At 43.1% G+C, this 19,844-nt stretch overlaps 1 protein-coding gene across 2 annotated transcripts in view; it reads left to right on the forward strand.

Annotated features, from left to right (window-relative positions):
• COL4A5 (collagen type IV alpha 5 chain) overlaps nucleotides 1-19,844 on the forward strand; it is a 364,692-nt gene that overhangs the window by 273,684 nt on the left and 71,164 nt on the right. For both annotated transcript variants that reach the window (XM_063937288.1, XM_063937287.1), the window contains exons 31-33: nucleotides 9,181-9,348; nucleotides 18,490-18,579; nucleotides 19,018-19,164. In XM_063937288.1, coding sequence (XP_063793358.1) covers nucleotides 9,181-9,348; nucleotides 18,490-18,579; nucleotides 19,018-19,164 — 405 coding nt within the window. The remainder of the gene's footprint in view (nucleotides 1-9,180; nucleotides 9,349-18,489; nucleotides 18,580-19,017; nucleotides 19,165-19,844) is intronic.

The raw sequence follows: 19,844 nt of genomic DNA on the forward strand, positions 1-19,844 counted from the left end.
ACATCACACTGTATTACTCTTTCTTCACATTAGACCACAGAGTAGTGCCCTTTCTATACGTTACGCCACACAGTAAAGCACCTTATACACATAATGCCACACATCAGTAATACATTTATATACATAATACCACACAGTAATGCCCCTTTACACATATGACACACTTTATTATGTTCTTATAAACATAATACGCCTTACATATTATACCAACAATTATTAATGCCCTTATATACATAACATCCCTTACACATATGATACACATTATTAATGTTCTTATAAACATAATGCACCTTACACATTATGCCAACCTTTATTAAGGCCCTTATACACATAATGTCCCTTACACATATGCCACACATTATAAGTGCCACATAATCACACACATAGTACCCCTTACACATATGCCACACATTATAAATGCATTTATACACATGACACACATAATGCCCCTTACACATATGCTGATCACTATTGCACAACCAACCCACCGCACACAGCACTCACACGGCCGCTAAATACTGTGACCTCTGCCTCTGCTTGGATACAGATGTGTCCTCATACACCTTGCAGCAGGAGATGCCTTTTGTTGCCGAAAATGCATCTCGTTTACATAGCTATATATGGCTAGAATGCACAACCAGCTTCTGCTGATTAATATGATATGCAACATGCCTATATTCTGTATGCGACTGTGGCTGTATCTGCATACGAAATGCTACATTACAGTGATTTCCAGGAATATACTGTAACGTAGCATTACGTATTCAGTTACAGTCAAGTTCACACACAGAATATAGGCATGCCGCATATCATTTTAATCAGCAGAATCTGCTTGTGCCCCATGGAATTACAAATGCCGTAGGCATTTGTATGATTTGCCTATACCTAGGACCGGCTCTGGCCGCAGGCGAGTCAATTATTTACTGCGGCTAATTAGATACCATCCTCAGTATTATATTGAGTGCAAATTGGGTTCTGTGACGTTAGCAAATACCACCAACAGTGTTAGTCACTGGTGTAATGCATATAGTATTGTTATTTCCTGGTATGAACCTGTTGCACATGGGGGATGCAGTCAGGATCCCGGCTGTTGGTATCCTGGCAGTCAGAATATAGACACCGGAATACCGACCCTATTCTGAATGCTGACACCAGCATCCAGAATGGGTACACCATCCCGGCACCGGAATACCGACAGCCGGGATCCCGAACAAGCAGACACCACGCCGCAAGTCAGGTAAGCCGGGGGGTGGGTGTGTGTGTGCGGGTTTTAGGTGCAAGCTGCAGGGTTAGGCTGCGTCCCGGGGATTTAGGGTTAGGCTGCGAGGGGGGGGGGGATTAGGATTCGGCAGCGGGGACAGGGGTTTAGGTTTAGGCACCTACAGGGGTGTGTGTAGGGTTAGGCAACAAGGGGGGAGGTTAGGGTTACGCTGCAGGTAAGGAGGGTTAGGGGGATGGGGAGGGGGGTAACACCCCTTACCCACCCATGTTGGCTTTTCAAACATCGGGATCCCGGCGTCTGTATTATCTGTGCCGGCGAAACATACTGATCCTCTACATGGTACTGCAGCAGAAGCTCAGTATAGACACGTATTTGCATTATTTTAGTGCTGCATATTACACATGCGTATTTTTAGCATGAAATGGTTCCAACTCTACCTGAGCCTTTATAGTTTCAGAGCACATAAAAACTGAAAAGGTGTAACATACATGTAGGGCGCTCTGTACAAGAGTCAGTAGCGCAAGATTATTATATTTATAAACTTGAATGCAGTCAGACTGTAATTTTGATATTTCCGCTGTTATACTGTGTTTCTAATGTTGCATAGAGTTAGTGTTGTTATGTTTACGTTCATTTATTAGAATAAACAACGTATGTATTATATTGTTATTGTTATGGCTTCACAGTAACTCATCTTGTTTTATTTCATTAAATACATTGTTAGGCTGAGTCCAGCCGTTCTGTTTAAAGGGGCTGTGTCACCTAATGCCAAACGTAATAGATCACATAAATCACATCAGTGATACCCTATCTAAATGACTAATAAACCTCTTATCTAAATCTGACAATTATAAACATGTTATCATAGTGCTGTGTGCACAAATGGGCTGTAACTAATAGAAATCAGAGGTTTTCTTTCATTTGGTAAACTGAGCTAAAATTCAGGTATGCTGCCCTGGTCTCCAAGCAACCTAAAAAATGTTGCTCCTTATTTTATTGATGGGAAAAATATATTTACACTACTAAACTGTAGGAAAAGTTATTGCCTAAGTGATGCAGCCTCTTTAAAGTGCATATTTAGTAACAAGGTATAAATAACACAACAATGCTGTAATCTACTGCAACCAAGGTATTCCCCAGCCTAGTGCTACTTGGCCTATGTAAAGAAAGCGGTTGTCTGATTGGTGCTGCGGTTACAGGGCATTTATGTAATGTGCCTTGTTATTAAATAAGCTTTCGCAATTCTTATTTGCACTTGTAATATATACTAATCATCACGGAAAGCTCGGTCAATATTTTCCTCACTGCTGATTTAAAATTGAGCACTTTCTCTTCTCAACGTGTCACTCTGCATGTCAGCTACAGTCACAGTGCTGGGTAGTTCCCTCCTGACAAAGAGTGACATAGCATGAAGAGCACTACTGAGCTACAGTATGCCATGTGATCACCATGCAGCACAGAGATCACATCCTTGCCTTACACACTCCGCTACACTCTGCTCACTGGCTGGATGAATTCAAGCTTTGTAAATGATTGCTACTAACTGCATGCCGAGAATTAAATGTAATACTTATCTCAACTATCACTACTTCACCTTTTATGTTATGCACTTTTATTTTTTTAAACACTGCCATCTGTAAAAAAAAACCCCCAAAAAACCAGTTTTGTTTTGAAACAAGTTTTGTACATCTTTAAGATTAATCTGAATTTTACTTATACAGTAAATCAGTCTTCTGTTTGCGAAATATCTATGTGGCTAGACATGGCTACAGAGTTTCCCAGAAGCATTTGCCTTTCAGAACTCAAACTCGTTTTTGGAAGAGTGTTGCCCGATACGAGTGGGTACCTGCGCTCCATGTACATGTTACTAGAGGAAGAAGGGGAGGTGGTGCTGTGAGCTAGCACAGTGAGACGTGGGGCATTCCAAGTCTTATCAGATGACATCTTCGTATGTTACGTGACTGTGGTTGCTATGTGACTGTGGTTGTCATAGTAGACTTGACTCAAAAGGGGCAATTTTATGCTGAGCTATGTGTGGCGGCGCACATTGTCAGTAATTACATTACAGCATAATATCTCATTTTCCTGGAGGTGGGAGGTTAAATGTGCGATGTGCTGCTGTTACAAGTTTTATGATACTGCACATGGCTCACATTGCCTGCAATTGAATTGCCCCCTTAATAAGGACTTAACTTCAGCTTGAAGAAAAAAAGTTGAAAGATAGAGCAACACCGTGGGCCTTTTGCGGGGTACGACACACACTGTTTGCATAGCCTAAAATATCCAAACTTGCACAGTGCATGCCTACAAAGAGTACGCATGCATATGTGTGAATGCAGATTTGTTTGCATATGACACTTGCATCTGGTTACCACTGGAGAGGTAGAACGGAGGGTAGGGTGCATGCAAAAGCAGACTGAGTACCTTAAGGATGTTACAAGTCAAATGCAAGCAGTTGCAGACCGGCAGAGACACGCTAATATAGCTGTCAGTAGGTGAATCTGTTGTGCAGTGCTGGAGGACTGGGTCAAAGTCTCATTCTGTGTGTAAAAACAACCCTTAAATAAATAAATAATGTGTTTCCAGCACCAGCGGTCACTGTCTAGATTGGTAGTGAGACAAACAATGTGAGGTTCCTCCAGAAGTGAACTACCAGCACTAGGGTACGGTAGGCTGGTGCTGGTGAAACTACTGTATGGCTTACTTGAAAGTCGCTCATAAAGTGTGCGCTCCTCCCATTCTATTCCCCATGCGGACAGCTGGAATACTCTGTTTTTTAATTGTGTTTGCCATAACTGGTGATGCGATTCTGAGGGTACGATTGGTAGCTATGAAGGCTGCTGTTTACCTGAATTAGGTTAAAGAGCTGCCACTGCTGATAGTGTCTTCTGCTGGCTGTTAACTGACGGTGAGGGGGTGGGATCACGGCCACTGTTGTCACAGCAGGTAGTGACCAAGAATCTCATGACTCCAGCATCATAAGGCAGCTGAAATAAAAGCATGGCTAAGGTGCTTCTGGATAGTGCCTCATTGAGGTAAGCCTGCCAAAAAAAAAAAACGCAGCTGCTGTCCTTCCCATCAACCCTCTATTTCTGTGTGAAGGGACTGTGAATTGTCTGGGGTCTTTAGTGTTGTGTTTATGACCTGAGATTTGTCTTTGCAGTTTTACATCTATCTTGGTTTGTGCTTTGTAGTTCTCTCTATCTTCCCTTCTCTTCCTGTCATGTCTGATATGGGGAGTGCATCCAAGGTTTATCCAGATGGGAGAAATCACTAAGGTTTTTTCTACCTGCTCCAAGTGTCAATCCACATCGCCCAGTGCCCAGTCAGGTGATGGCACCCTACGCTCAGTGTGTGTGGTAGAGAGCAAGCATCTATGCTCGCCTACATGGAATTCCACTGAATTGGTCAAACCATTTCGGGAAAGATATTTGACCCAGCCTATTACAGAGATTACACAGCTTTCCAGAGGTCTGAGCAGGGATCTAACCTCCTATGCCCCTTCTACGCAATTCTTGGGGAGCAGCCCTTCCACTTCTGGTGCATTTGAACAGGGGCCTTTGGGCCTCTCGAGGCTTGGTTTTAATGTCCGGAGAAATAGCTGCAGGGTCTGGTCATGGTTTCATCATCCTAGGAATGGGTCATGGAATTTGCCACCACATCCAAACCATGGAAGCGTCAGAACCCTGTGGTTTTCCAGACTTGGGAGTGATCAGACGCCAAATTTTCTTTCCAGGAGGGAGGTGTGGTGACCGAAGATTTTGACCATGAAGTTTTCTTCTGTTTGACATGGCTTCCATTGCAAAGAATAGCCGTAAACACACAGTAATACACTATAATGTAATCAGTGATGAGAGATGCACCAATGAGAAAAAGCAGCATGATGATGCAATGGGCATAGTGGAATGTTTCATCTATCGCAGTGGTATTCTTTCAAGGGTTTCAAGACTGGGAAGCAGATCTTCCTCAGCAGTCATGCCCTACACACCAGGGAAGGGTCTCCAAGTCTTTAAGCAGATTGTGGAATGATGAAGTCAGCCACAAGGTGGAGCGCCTCTGACATTACTGTTATGGGCGGCAGAAAACAAGGGCTGGGTACCGTTGTGAGTGCTTGCATTGTAAAGGGGTGTCTTTACAGTGTAGCTGTTGAAACATGACATTGAGATTTTGACCTTTGGTCCACATGTTCACCACAAGTTTTACATTAATTGGTTTTATACAGAAGGTGCTGGGCACCTCAGCTTCTGAGCATGTCCTCTTGTAATGGCATCTTTGGGTTGCTCCAGTGTCCCCTATTAGGTTGACTTTGGACCGCCACCTTTGCTCCTGTTCTTGTTCTACTTGTTACATATCCGAAGCTAGTTGTACTGTTCAATTGAAACCATTACAGCTAAGCAGATCAATGTAACATGCAACTTCACGTCATACATGCTACCACACACTGCATAGGTGCAAATAGCTCTTTGTGTTAGGTGTCTGACTTCAGTGTATGATGTTGAAGGTTTGAGTCCCTGGTAGGGCATGCTCAGCAGAGTGTGTTTTAAATACAGCGGGATGTAACTGAAGCTGCACATATCTCCTGTATGTATGGGAGCATTAGAGTTCCATCCCTACCATTATCTCTAATTGCATACATGTCCACTGGTATATCTATAATGGGTGCAGTCTGTGCGGTGCACATGGGCACCCTGCACACATTTTTCCAATACTTACCCTCCACAGACCTGCATCTGCAGCAGCAGCACTGCAGAAACCACCTGGAAAATGGCGCACTGGCCATTTTCCTGGAATTTTACACATGTACAGTAGGAAAATCACATGGAAAATGACCGTCACAACATTTTCCCAGAGACCTGTGAATGTGCACTAGACTCTGAGATAGCGCTAGGGTCTCCTAGTGACCCTAGTGCGCAGAGTCTAAAGGGGACCCAGGTGGAGAATGCAAACAGGCTTCCTCCTCTCTAGATGCATATGTGTCTGATATTAAATTTCTGGCCTATAAACTTTAAGTAAAATTAAGGAGAAATATGATTTTCTTAAAAGATGCGTGATTTACAAATTGGCAGTTGTTTATGCACAAATTATTACTAATATTCTTTTAGATGCATGTTTAATGTTTGTCCATTGACAGCCATAGACAGAAATATAATGAAGAACCAAAAATTATTGCATCCATTTTGCATCCATTTTGAACAAATTCTTTTAGTTATCAGGGAGAGACCATCAGATGCATTTATGTTTTTATGCAGCACATACTGTATATTTATTCCTAAAATAATAGTTTTGCCTTAAGATGTTAACTGGTTTTCTCCATATGTTATTGTGTCACCACATTCTGTTCTAGTCCTTAAAAACAATTCAACTAAAATAACAGACCTTTATAGTATACTGCAGAACAGAAATGCATGATAGAAATGATAGAACATCTTGCAATACAGAACAACATAGCTAATTGCATAATGTAACAGTTATTGCATATAGTAGAAGAAAACATTAAGGCACATAGCAAAACAGAACCTTTGTTGCATATAACAGAACAGACCCATATAGTGGAATAGAACATTATATAGCATTTTACAGAACAGGACCATACAGAAGAAAAGAAAACCTAGCACTATAGTTTTTTGCATAACAGAATACTATAGCATAGTGCATAAAATAGAAGTACACCTCATAGCATAAAGCAGAAAACACTAACAAAATGGATTAGCCTTTGTATTCTTGTACAAATGGTACTTTATTTGTTTTTAATTTTCCCTTTCTTTAATTAGCTTAGTCTTTTTTTCTAATTTGTGTGTGCTTGATTTTTTTTTTATCTAACCCTAACATCTTCCTGACTACATTATTTGCAACTCATTTCTTCTTGATGCCTCCTGATGACCCTAAACCTGATGACTTGTGACCCAAGGTCCAGCAGGTACTGTGGCTGCGTCTCTAGTCTAATCTCATTCTGAATCAGTTCAACTATTTCCAAATAACACATGTACAGTACCTTGAGTGATAAGGGCCTGATTCTGAGATGGAGGTAAAGCCAAAAAGAGGAAGTAACTGTGCACCTGGTCAATGCCAGGGGTGCAAATACATTATTTTTTGCATGCAAGGTAAATACTGGGTGCTTTTGCATGTAGGCCACAAATACTGGACAGCTGCATTTTATACTGCAATTTAGATTTGAGTTGAGACGCTCCTCTCAAATCTAAGCGGTTTATTTAGTAAGCGTTGGGTTCTAAAACCCAGTTGTGTTTATGCTCAAAATGTAAAAAGGCAATGCTTATACTAGCAAAACACAGCTAGTAAAAGCGTGGCCTTTTTAAATTTCGGACATAAACAGGATCGGAAGTGCTGGGACTTAGAACCTGACGCTATTTTACAGTATTTGCTCATTTGAAATCTGCTCTTTCTGCAGCACATAGTTTTCCTAGGTACACAGTTACTTGCTAATTTTTGCTTTGCTCCCAAGTCAAAATCCGGTCCTATGAGTTTATTTACCCTGCCATGCTAATAAATATTAATCATTTTTGCTAAAGCTTCCAATTTTAAGCAAGTCCTTACTTTTGCTACAGTTGTTATTTCTGTCCCCTCAATATGCCAGCCACTGCCGAGGATGATATTTGTAATGCTCTAGTCAAAAGTGTTAAGCAAAACTAGTAACTGGTAAGTTCATATCTGAAAGGAAAAGCCGCATCTAACTCTAAACATGGCAGCATCCACTTATCTGGATGCCTCGTTCAGTAAACCTTCACTTGGAGACTACTTCATAGACATTCCTCTGCAGTTCCTGCTTCCTACCCAACATACTGTAAGTAGGGAACTGAACATGCAGAAATTCCATCACCTTCATTTATTAAATCTTACAGTGAGGTTTATATATGACTCGTGATCATTTCAGTAAGGTGACTTAAGGCTAAACAAAAGGGATATTTGCAGTCGTCTTTAAAACTATCAGATCACCCCGATTAGTGCACCCTTTTTTTTTTTTTTTTTTTTTTTTAATCATCTCGGTATAATGCTTTAATCTTTCTAACCTGTGTAAATTATATAATTTGCAATTTAACAACTTCCTGACAAAAATATAAAGTCATGCAGTGTTGTACTGGACAGCAGACTATGCTAATGCAACATCTGGGGTCAAGTTCTTATTTTAGCAACCTTTTAAATATCTAATTCCCCCACTGTTGAATTTAGAGGCAACTTTGAAGTAAAACACTTCTACATGAAGCTCCAATCCTTGTGCAACTTCCTCAATTTATTTGTTAAATCTGAAATCATAATTTTTATTTACTTAACTTACCCTTTCCTCCCACCCACCCTGGAGCTATACTGTACTGTGACCTGTTCTTTCTTATATAGCTGAAAGTTGTGCTTCTAGTCAGATCTGTAGGAGAGGTCAGGACAGGCGGCTAACACTCCACTTTCTCCATTTGTTTCATTGAAGGGCAGAAGAAGAAGATAGGGTTGTCCGGTTGTATTAAGCAGGACTTTTATCTGTGGCTACGTGACTCAAGAATCTTGATACAAATATATGCAGATTGTGCTGTTAATGTGTTTGAATGTGCAACAAGTATTGGGTTTTGGTAAAACAATGCTCCATTCTATCACAAGTTGGGATTGTGAGAAGCTTGTGGGTGCAAACAGATGAGTTAGTGTACAACAGACCATGATTTCCACCTAAAGCATGTGTGTGCATTGCACAATGCATTTTTACAGACCTCTGTTAAGAAAATATAAATCTGTTGAATGATACCTTTGTTTCTACATTACATGTCCAGGCACTCCTACTGTAGGGTTTTGCAATATTAGGACACATTAGGAAATATCCCAGGGTGTTGGTTTTCATGTTTGCCAGAACATATCCTAAAATAGAAATGCTTCATAAATGATCTGGACATTATTATCATTGCTGTTGACTCTGTACAAGTTTTTGCATTATCTAACTAACATGTCCCATTGCAATCCAGGGTTTACAGGTATACCAGGTGACAAGGGGGATCCTGGTCTTCCAGGATTTGATATTCCTGGGCCACCAGGAGATCGTGGTAGTCCTGGATTTCCTGGAGAACGTGGATTTACGGGTCCTCCTGGTTCACCTGGATTCCAAGGGCGTGATGGAGTACCAGGCTTTAAAGGTAAACTAACTACACACATTTTTGTTTTACTTGTTCTTATTACAATACCGTATCTAGAAGTGTATATAAATTGCATTTAAGATTTTTTTCCCCACTTTCATGATTTGTCACCAGTACATAAAAAAGATGTGGGTCTTGAGCCCCCATACAACCTGAAAAACCAGCCCCTGACGCCATGCCTCATTACAGTGACGTCAGTATAGAGTTCTATGTAGTTGCTAGTATTTAAAGCAGAGACAATTCTGGTGGCATCTCTACATATCTAAACAAATCAAAATCTACTACAGGTCGAGTATCTCTTATCCAAAATGCTTGGGACCGGAGGTATTTTGGATATCGCATTTTTCCGTATTTCGGAATAATTGCATACCATAATGATATATCATGGCGATGGGACCCAAGTCTAAGCACAGAATGCATTTATGTTTCATATACACCTTATACACACAGCCTGAAGGTAATTTTAGCCAATATTTTTCTCTATCGTCCTAGTGGATGCTGGGGTTCCTGAAAGGACCATGGGGAATAGCGGCTCCGCAGGAGACAGGGCACAAAAGTAAAGCTTTCCGATCAGGTGGTGTGCACTGGCTCCTCCCCCTATGACCCTCCTCCAAGCCAGTTAGATTTTTGTGCCCGGCCGAGAAGGGTGCAATCTAGGTGGCTCTCCTAAAGAGCTGCTTAGAAAAGTTTAGCTTAGGTTTTTTATTTTACAGTGAGTCCTGCTGGCAACAGGATCACTGCAACGAGGGACTTAGGGGAGAAGAAGTGAACTCACCTGCGTGCAGGATGGATTGGCTTCTTGGCTACTGGACATCAGCTCCAGAGGGACGATCACAGGTACAGCCTGGATGGTCACCGGAGCCTTGCCGCCGGCCCCCTTGCAGATGCTGAAGTAAGAAGAGGTCCAGAATCGGCGGCAGAAGACTCCTCAGTCTTCTAAAGGTAGCGCACAGCACTGCAGCTGTGCGCCATTTTCCTCTCAGCACACTTCACACGGCAGTCACTGAGGGTGCAGGGCGCTGGGAGGGGGGCGCCCTGGGAGGCAAATGAATACCTATTTTGGCTAAAAATACCTCACATATAGCCTCCGGAGGCTATATGGAGATATTTAACCCCTGCCAGAATCCGTTAAGAGCGGGAGATGAGGCCGCCGAAAAAGGGGCGGGGCCTATCTCCTCAGCACACAGCGCCATTTTCCCTCACAGAAAGGCTGGAGGGAAGGCTCCCAGGCTCTCCCCTGCACTGCACTACAGAAACAGGGTTAAAACAGAGAGGGGGGGCACTAATTTGGCGATATGCTTATATATTAAGATGCTATAAGGGAAAACACTTATATAAGGTTGTCCCTATATAATTATAGCGTTTTTTGGTGTGTGCTGGCAAACTCTCCCTCTGTCTCTCCAAAGGGCTAGTGGGTCCTGTCCTCTATCAGAGCATTCCCTGTGTGTGTGCTGTGTGTCGGTACGTGTGTGTCGACATATAGGAGGACGATGTTGGTGAGGAGGCGGAGCAATTGCCTGTAATGGTGATGTCACTCTCTAGGGAGTCGACACCGGAATGGATGGCTTATTTAGGAAATTACGTGATAATGTCAACACGCTGCAAGGTCGGTTGACGACATGAGACGGCCGACAAACAATTAGTACAGGTCCAGACGTCTCAAAAACACCGTCAGCGGTTTTAAACGCCCGTTTACTTTAGTCGGTCGACACAGACACAGACAGGGACACTGAATCCAGTGTCGACGGTGAATAAACAAACGTATTCCTTATTAGGGCCACACGTTAAAGGCAATGAAGGAGGTGTTACATATTTCTGATACTACAAGTACCACAAAAGAGGGTATTATGTGGGATGTGAAAAAACTACCATAGTTTTTCCTGAATCAGATAAATTAAATAAAGTGTGTGATGATGCGTGGGTTCCCCCCGATAGAAAATTATGGGCGGTATACCCTTTCCCGCCAGAAGTTAGGGCGCGTTGGGAAACACCCCTTAAGGTGGATAAGGCGCTCACACGCTTATCAAAACAAGTGGCGGTACCGTCTATAGATAGGGCCGTCCTCAAGGACCAGCTGACAGGAGGCTGGAAAATATCATAAAAAGTATATACACACATACTGGTGTTATACTGCGACCAGCGATCGCCTCAGCCTGGATGTGCAGAGCTGGGGTGGCTTGGTCGGATTCCCTGACTAAAAATATTGATACCCTTGACAGGGACAGTATTTTATTGACTATAGAGCATTTAAAGGATGCATTTCTATATATGCGAGATGCACAGAGGGATATTTGCACTCTGGCATCATGAGTAAATGCGATGTCCATAACTGCCAGAAGATGTTATGGACACGACAGTGGTCAGGTGATGCAGATTCCAAACGGCACAAAGGTGTATTGCCGTATAAAGGAAGAGGAGTTATTTGGGGTCGGTCCATCGGACCTGGTGGCCACGGCAACTGCTGGAAAATCCACCGTTTTTTACCCTAAGTCACATCTCTGCAGAAAAAGACGCCGTCTTTTCAGCCTCGGTCCTCTCGTCCCTATAAGATAATATCTGCCCAGGGATAGAGGAAAGGGAAGAAGACTGCAGCAGGCAGCCCATTCCCAGGAACAGAAGCGTTCCACCGCTTCTGACAAGTTCTCAGCATGGCGCTGAGACCGTACAGGACCCCTGGATCCTACAAGTAGTATCCCAGGGGTACAGATTGGAATGTCGAGACGTTTCCCCTTCGCAGGCTCCTGAAGTCTGCTTTACCAAGGTCTCCCTCCGACAAGGAGGCAGTATGGGAAAAAATTCACAAGCTGTATTCCCAGCAGGTGATAATTAAATTACCCCTCCTACTACAAGAAAAGGGGTATTATTCCACACTATATTGTGGTACTGAAGCCAGAAGGCTAGGTGAGACTTATTCTAAAAAATTTTTTTTGAACACTTACAAAGGTTCAAATCAAGATGGAGTCACTCAGAACAGTGATAACGAACCAGGAAGAAGGGGACTATATAGTGTCCCGGGACATCAGGGATGCTTACCTCTATGTCCCAAATTTGCCCTTCTCACTAAGGGTACCTCGGGTTCGTGGTGCAGAACTGTCACTATCCGTTTCAGACGCTGCCGTTTGGATTGTCCACGGCACCCCGGGTCTTTATCAAGGTAATGGCCGAAATGATGATTCTTCTTCGAAGAAAAGGCGTCTTAATTATCCCTTACTTGGACGATCTCCTGATAAGGGCATAGTCCAGGGAACAGTTGGAGGTCGGAGTAGCACTATCTCGGATACTGCTACAACAGCACGGGTGGATTCTAAATATTCCAAAATCGCAGCTGATCCCGACGACACGTCTGCTGTGCCTAGGGATGATTCTGGACACAGTCCAGAAAAAGGTGTTTCTCCCGGAAGAGAAAGCCAGGGAGTTATCCGAGCTAGTCAGGAACCTCCTAAAAACAGTGCATCATTGCACAAGGGTCCTGGTAAAAATGGTGGCTTCCTACGAAGCAATTCCATTCGGCAGATTTCACGCAAGAACTTTTCAGTGGGATCTGCTGGACAAATGGTCCGGATCGCATCTTCAGATGCATCAGCGGATAACCCTATATCCAAGGACAAGGGTGTCTCTCCTGTGGTGGTTATAGAGTGCTCATCTTCTAGAGGGCCGCAGATTCGGCATTCAGGATTGGATGCTGGTGACCACGGAGCCCAGCCCGAGAGGCTGGGGAGCAGTCACACAAGGAAAAAATTTCCAGGGAGTGTGATCAAGTCTGGAGACTTTTCTCCACATAAATATACTGGAGCTAAGGGTAAATTTATAATGCTCTAAGCTTAGCAAGACCTCTGCTTCAAGGTCAGCCGGTATTAATCCAGTGGGAAAAACATCACGGCAGTCGCCCACGTAAACAGACAGGGCGACACAAGAAGCAGGAGGGCAATGGCAAAAACTGCAAGGACTTTTCGCTGGGCGGAAAATCATGTGATAGCACTGTCAGCAGTGTTTCATCCCGGGAATGGAAACTGGGAAGCAGACTTCCTCAGCAGGCACGACCTCCACCCGGGAGAGTGGAAACTTCATCGGGAAGTTTTTTCCACATGATTGTAAACCGTTGGGAAATACCAAAGGTGGACATGATGGCGTCCCGTCTGAACAAAAAACGGGACAGGTATTGCGCCAGGTCAAGAGACCCTCAGGCAATAGCTGTGGACGTTCTGGTAACACCGTGGGTGTACCAGTCGGTGTATGTGTTCCCTCCTCTGCTTCTCATACCTAAGGTGCTGAGAATTATAAGACGTAGAGGAGTAAGAACTATACTCATGGCTCCGGATTGGCCAAGAAGGACTTGGTACCCGGAACTTCAAGAGATGCTTACAGAGGTCTTATGGCCTCTGCCGCTAAGAAGGGACTTGTTTCAGCAAGTACCATGTCTGTTCCAAGACTTACCGCAGCTGCGTTTGTCGGCATGGCGGTGGAAAGCCGGATCCTAAAGGAAAAAGGCATTCCGGAAGAGGTCATTCCTACCCTGGTCAAAGCCAGAAAGGAGGTGACCGCACAACATTATCACCACATGTGGCGAAAATATGTTGCGTGGTGTGAGGCCAGGAAGGCCCCACAAAGAAATTTCAACTCGGTCGTTTCCTGCATTTCCTGCAAACAGGAGTGTCTATGGGCCTCAAATTGGGGTCCATTAAGGTTCAAATTTCGGCCCTGTCGATTTTCTTCCAGAAAGAATTGGCTTCAGTTCCTGAAGTCCAGAAGTTTGTCAAGGGAGTATTGCATATACAACCCCCTTTTGTGCCTCCAGTGGCACTGTGGGATCTCAACGTAGTTCTGGGATTCCTCAAATCACATTGGTTTAAAACCAGTCAAATCTGTGGATTTGAAGCATCTCACATGAAAAGTGACCATGCTCTTGGCCCTGGCCTGGACCAGGCGAGTGTCAAATTGGTGGTTTTTTCTCAAAAAAAGCCCATATCTGTTTGTCCATTCGGACAGGGCAGAGCTGCGGACTCGTCCCCAGTTCTCTCCCTAAGGTGGTGTCAGTGTTTCACCTGAACCAGCTTATTGTGGTGCCTTGCACCTACTAGGGACTTGGAGGACTCCAAGTTGCTAGATGTTGTCAGGGCCCTGAAAATATGTTCCAGGACGGCTGGAGTCAGGAAAACTGACTTGCTGTTATCCTGTATGCACCCAACAAACTGGGTGCTCTTGCTTCTAAGCAGACTATTGCTAGTTGGATGTGTAATACAATTCAGCTTGCACATTCTGTGGCAGGCCTGCCACAGCCAAAATATGTAAATGCCCATTCCACAAGGAAGGTGGGCTCATCTTGGGCGGCTGCCCGAGGGGTCTCGGCTTTACAACTTTGCCGAGCAGCTACTTGGTCAGGGGCAAACACGTTTGCTAAATTCTACAAATTTGATACCCTGGCTAAGGAGGACCTGGAGTTCTCTCATTCGGTGCTGCAGAGTCATCCGCACTCTCCCGCCCGTTTGGGAGCTTTGGTATAATCCCCATGGTCCTTTCAGGAACCCCAGCATCCACTAGGACGATAGAGAAAATAAGAATTTACTTACCGATAATTCTATTTCTCGGAGTCCGTAGTGGATGCTGGGCGCCCATCCCAAGTGCGGATTATCTGCAATACTTGTACATAGTTACAAAAATCGGGTTATTATTGTTGTGAGCCATCTTTCAGAGGCTCCGCTGTTATCATACTGTTAACTGGGTTTAGATCACAAGTTGTACGGTGTGATTGGTGTGGCTGGTATGAGTCTTACCCGGGATTCAAAATTCCTCCCTTATTGTGTACGCTCGTCCGGGCACAGTACCTAACTGGCTTGGAGGAGGGTCATAGGGGGAGGAGCCAGTGCACACCACCTGATCGGAAAGCTTTACTTTTGTGCCCTGTCTCCTGCGGAGCCGCTATTCCCCATGGTCCTTTCAGGAACCCCAGCATCCACTACGGACTCCGAGAAATAGAATTATCGGTAAGTAAATTCTTATTTTAATAACTTTGTGCATTAAACAAAGTGTGTGTACATTCACACAATTCATTTATGTTTCATATACACCTTATACACACAGCCTGAAGGTCATTTAATACAATATTTTTAATAACTTTGTGTATTAAACAATGTTTGTGTACATTGAGCCATCAGAAAACAAATGTTTCACTATCTCACTCTCACTCACAAAATTCCATATTTCGGAATATTTGGATATGGGATACTCAACCTGTATACAAGCAGAGTTTATTCTGGAGAATTATATACAAAGTGGAATATGACGTCTAGTGTTTTAAACAGACCCATATATCGTAACTAGTGTATTAGATGGGGGCTATTGACTATTGAATTCACTATTGACGACATAATTTTATTAACATTTATTTATATTGCTGTATATTCATAATCTGTTCAATCATTGACTCATAGTACTAATGCCGAATTATAAGGAGTTTCAAGTGAGATAGTGTATTTTTTTTTTTAAATCAAGTGTTTTTTTATTGTTTTTCAAAAGGGAGAAAAAAAATAAAAAATAAAAAAATAAACATAAAGAACAAGAAACATAACAATATCAATTAAGTCATTAAAAAATCAAATTTGTGCGTTTCAAATGATTCCTCTGTACAGTAGTAATATAGTGTGGACATCAAGCAACATCCACGACACTTTCCATAATAATCTTATACAATTATAGAAGAGTGCAAAAAAAATCAAAATACGTGCTATACTGCATGAAGGGGAAGGGGAGTGGAGAGTCAGCCGGACCATGCCAGGAGCAACACACCACTGTAGATAGTACCTACAACCATCAATTAAAGTGAGGGGTCAATAAAATATTGAGAGTTCCTCCATAAACCCCATATCTTATCAAATTTCAGTAGTGAGTTTCGTTTCGTATACATAAAGCGTTCATGGGAGAGAGTAGCATTCACAAGAGCAACCCATTCAGCAGACGGCGGGGGAGCATGCGCCATCCAAGTACGAGCGATACATACCCGGGCCAATGCTAGAACAATGGTTACATAGAGATATGAGGGCATTGGGAGGCACTCCCTCAAATCAAGACCAAATATGCAAATGCACGGAGTCATCAGCGGAATTCGGACATCCGTGCGAGCTATAGATGCCGTGACATTTTCCCAAAAGGCATTCACCCACGGGCTTGACCAAAGCAAATGCCAGAACCCAGCAGCCGGAGCAGAACACCTCGGACATTTATCAGAACTCGAGCCTCCAATTTGAAACAGACGGCAAGGAGTCCAGTAGACCTTGTGCAATATATATAGCTGTATCTGCTGGAATCTAGCACTCGCCGAGGCCGCACGCGGGGAGGCCAGGATATGTGTCCAATCCTCCTCATCATTTGCACCTAAATCCTGTATCCATTTAGCTCGGAGGGCGGTCAGCCTATCCAATCCAGAGGAGGAAAGAAGGGAGGAGTACGAAGCCGAGACCCTCCCGCGAGATGGCAAAGTCCGAATTATCTTGTGAACAGGGGATTCAGAGAGTTGTGGAGCGGAGCCCCGCCACTGTGCCGCCAGTGCATGTCGGAGCTGTAAATAACGAAAAAAATATTGTCTGGGAACACCATAAGTAGTGGACAGATATTCAAAGCTATGGAGCACCCCATCCTGATAAAGTTGTCCCACTGCAGACACCTCATGCGAGATCCAGATAGAACTACCCTCTAATCTAGAAAGCTCAGGAAAATTTATATTATTCCAAAGTGGAGAACAAGGGTCCACTGTGGAGTCATCCAGCAACTTCTCAGTCACCAACCATACTCTGCGAGCCTGTTGCAATAAAGGGGGGAGGGAGGACAACAAAGATTTTGCTAGTAAAAATTGTATTGGAGAAAATTATAGCCCAGACGTATCTAGAAGAGCAATCGGCAAGTTCCCGTAGTCCCCCGGGGCAACCCATTCATAAAGTTGTACCAATTGGGCAGCTAAATAGTATAGACGTATGTCCGGCAATGCCAAACCTCCTTCCGTTTTAGGTCTGCAAAGTGTTTTATATGAAATACGAGCCCATTTAGCACCCCAGATAAAAGAAGCAATATATCGGGAAATTAGCAAAAATTGTGAGGCAGGGATATAAATTGGTGCATTCTGCAGTATATAAAGAAATCTGGGTTGAATAATCATTTTTATAATATTCACATGACCCGTTGCAGTTAAAGGGAGTTTCTGCCAAATACGCGACTTCATGCTCAAATTATCAATTTGGGGGGTTAGATTCAGGGTGACAAAATCTAGAGGGGAGTGAGAGATTTGAATACCAAGATATTTAAACTGGGTGCACCATTGAAGGGGAAGATCATAAGAGGATGGAAGTGACATAGAGGAACTTAATGGGAATACCACCGATTTATCCCAATTAATACAAATACCCGAGAAAAATCCAAACTCCCGGACCAGGTCTAAGAGAGCAGGTAGGGAGGGGAATATATCTTTCAGAAATAGTATCATATCGTCCGCATATAAACCAATTTTTTCCTCTTGACCCACAACCCTAAGTCCCACTATATTTGTTGCAGCTCTACAGCGCAAGCCAAGGGCTCTATAGAAAGTGCAAAAAGCAGTGGGGACAGAGGACACCCTTGTGGCGTTCCCCTCGCCAACAGAAAAGACTCTGTAGTGAAACCATTAACCACAACTCTCGCAGCCGGACAGGAATATAAAAGTTTAACCCAGGACATAAAATACGGGCCTATCCCAAATCTGGCAAGTGCCTCCCACAGATACACCCATTCCACGGAGTCAAAAGCACGGGCAGAAAGCGGAGTTCGTATATTCTCCCCGTACTTGCGTGGGTTTCCTCCGGGTACTCCGGTTTCCTCCCACAATCCAAAAATATACTGGTAGGTTAATTGGATCCCATCAAAAATGAATCCTAGCGTGAATGCGTGCATGTGGTAGGGAATATAGATTGTAAGCTCCACTGGGGCAGGGACTGGTGTGAATGGCCAAATATTCGCTGTAAAGCGCTACGGAATACGTGTGCGCTATAAAAATAACTGATAATAAGTAAATAAATAGTGCGACGGCCCTTTTTTTCTGTACTATTCTATGTATTTTGCTTTCATTAAAATGTTTTCATATGTTGCATTATTATTAATATTATATATTTTTTCTTTTAGGTTCAAAAGGTGAAATGGGAATAATGGGACCACCAGGACCAGTTGGACCACCTGGTAATCCAGGAAGCCCTGGTTTCCCTGGTCCTAAAGGTAATATTATTGTAGCCCTATTAATAGCATTATATACAACTAGTATTTGGGACCCATCATTTGCTGGGTCACTAGTTATTGTGCTGGCTCTTTTTCTATCTCTTGCCCCACGCTCCCATACCTCTCCCTCTATCATACTCCTTATACCACAGCAAATGAGATTATTACCACCATCAAACTGGCAGTGAAATTAAAAATAGTGTGAGTGTGTCCTTTACACAATATTTTTTATTTGAGATTATAAATAAAATAGAATAACATGACTTGGAGATAACATAATAGTGGGAAAAGTGAATACATGTGTACATCAGTGAATGGAGGAAGCTAGCAGACCAAAGAGTAGACCAAACTGGATACGTCTATTGTTTATGAATACATCGCTCAGAAGTGCAGGATTTAATCTAGCTTGCTATTTATTACTGTTGTGTCATATTTTAGGTCTTGATGGATCTCCCGGACAGCCCGGTTTTAATGGTAATCCTGGCCCGAAAGGTGACAAGGGAGAACGTGGCTTAATGGGGCCCTCAGGAGCTGGCGCTGGTGGTCTAGGCAGTAAAGGAAACAAAGGAGAGCCTGGACAAGATGGTAACTATGAATGAAGGATGGTAACGTTAGATGGATGTATAAATAGACCAATAGCACTGAGAAACAATGTCTTTGGGAGATGATTGCCAAACAGTGTAAATGTCTAGTGTTTTCCAGCACTCACTTATTCATAAAAATGTTTACAGTTAATAAAAGAGTAGACCCATATAGGTTACTGTATTACCACTGTACACTTTTCTTACCCATAAAACAAGTATCTCTCTAGATGATTCATAGACATTTCTAGCTAAATCTGTATAACACTAGGTTTATACTTTTCCTCCCATTCACCTCCAGCAATTCCCCTGATGGTTAACGACACACCAGCATCTACCTCACAAGCACACAGCCTTGGGCTAACGTTGGATTATTCCTTTTGACCTTCAGATCTCTAAATACCATTGTTGCACCTCCATCCCACATAGAATACACTCTCTCTCTGGTTGCATGTGTAGGTTTGCCTTGGCTGTACACCTGTACATTCTGCAGTGGAGAATCATGTGACACAAACTGACAGAACGTTTTATTCAGAACAAATGAACAGAATAAGGGACAGAAAAAGTGCTACTTGCCTTTAGCATAATGCAGCAACTACTAAGGCAAATAAAGACATGCACTTTTTTAAGCATTACTTGTAAGGAAGTGGAACATTTTTAATAGTATCATATGTCATACAATGC

The sequence above is a fragment of the Pseudophryne corroboree genome, chromosome 8 (assembly GCF_028390025.1).
Source record: "Pseudophryne corroboree isolate aPseCor3 chromosome 8, aPseCor3.hap2, whole genome shotgun sequence".
Lineage (NCBI taxonomy): Eukaryota > Metazoa > Chordata > Amphibia > Anura > Myobatrachidae > Pseudophryne > Pseudophryne corroboree.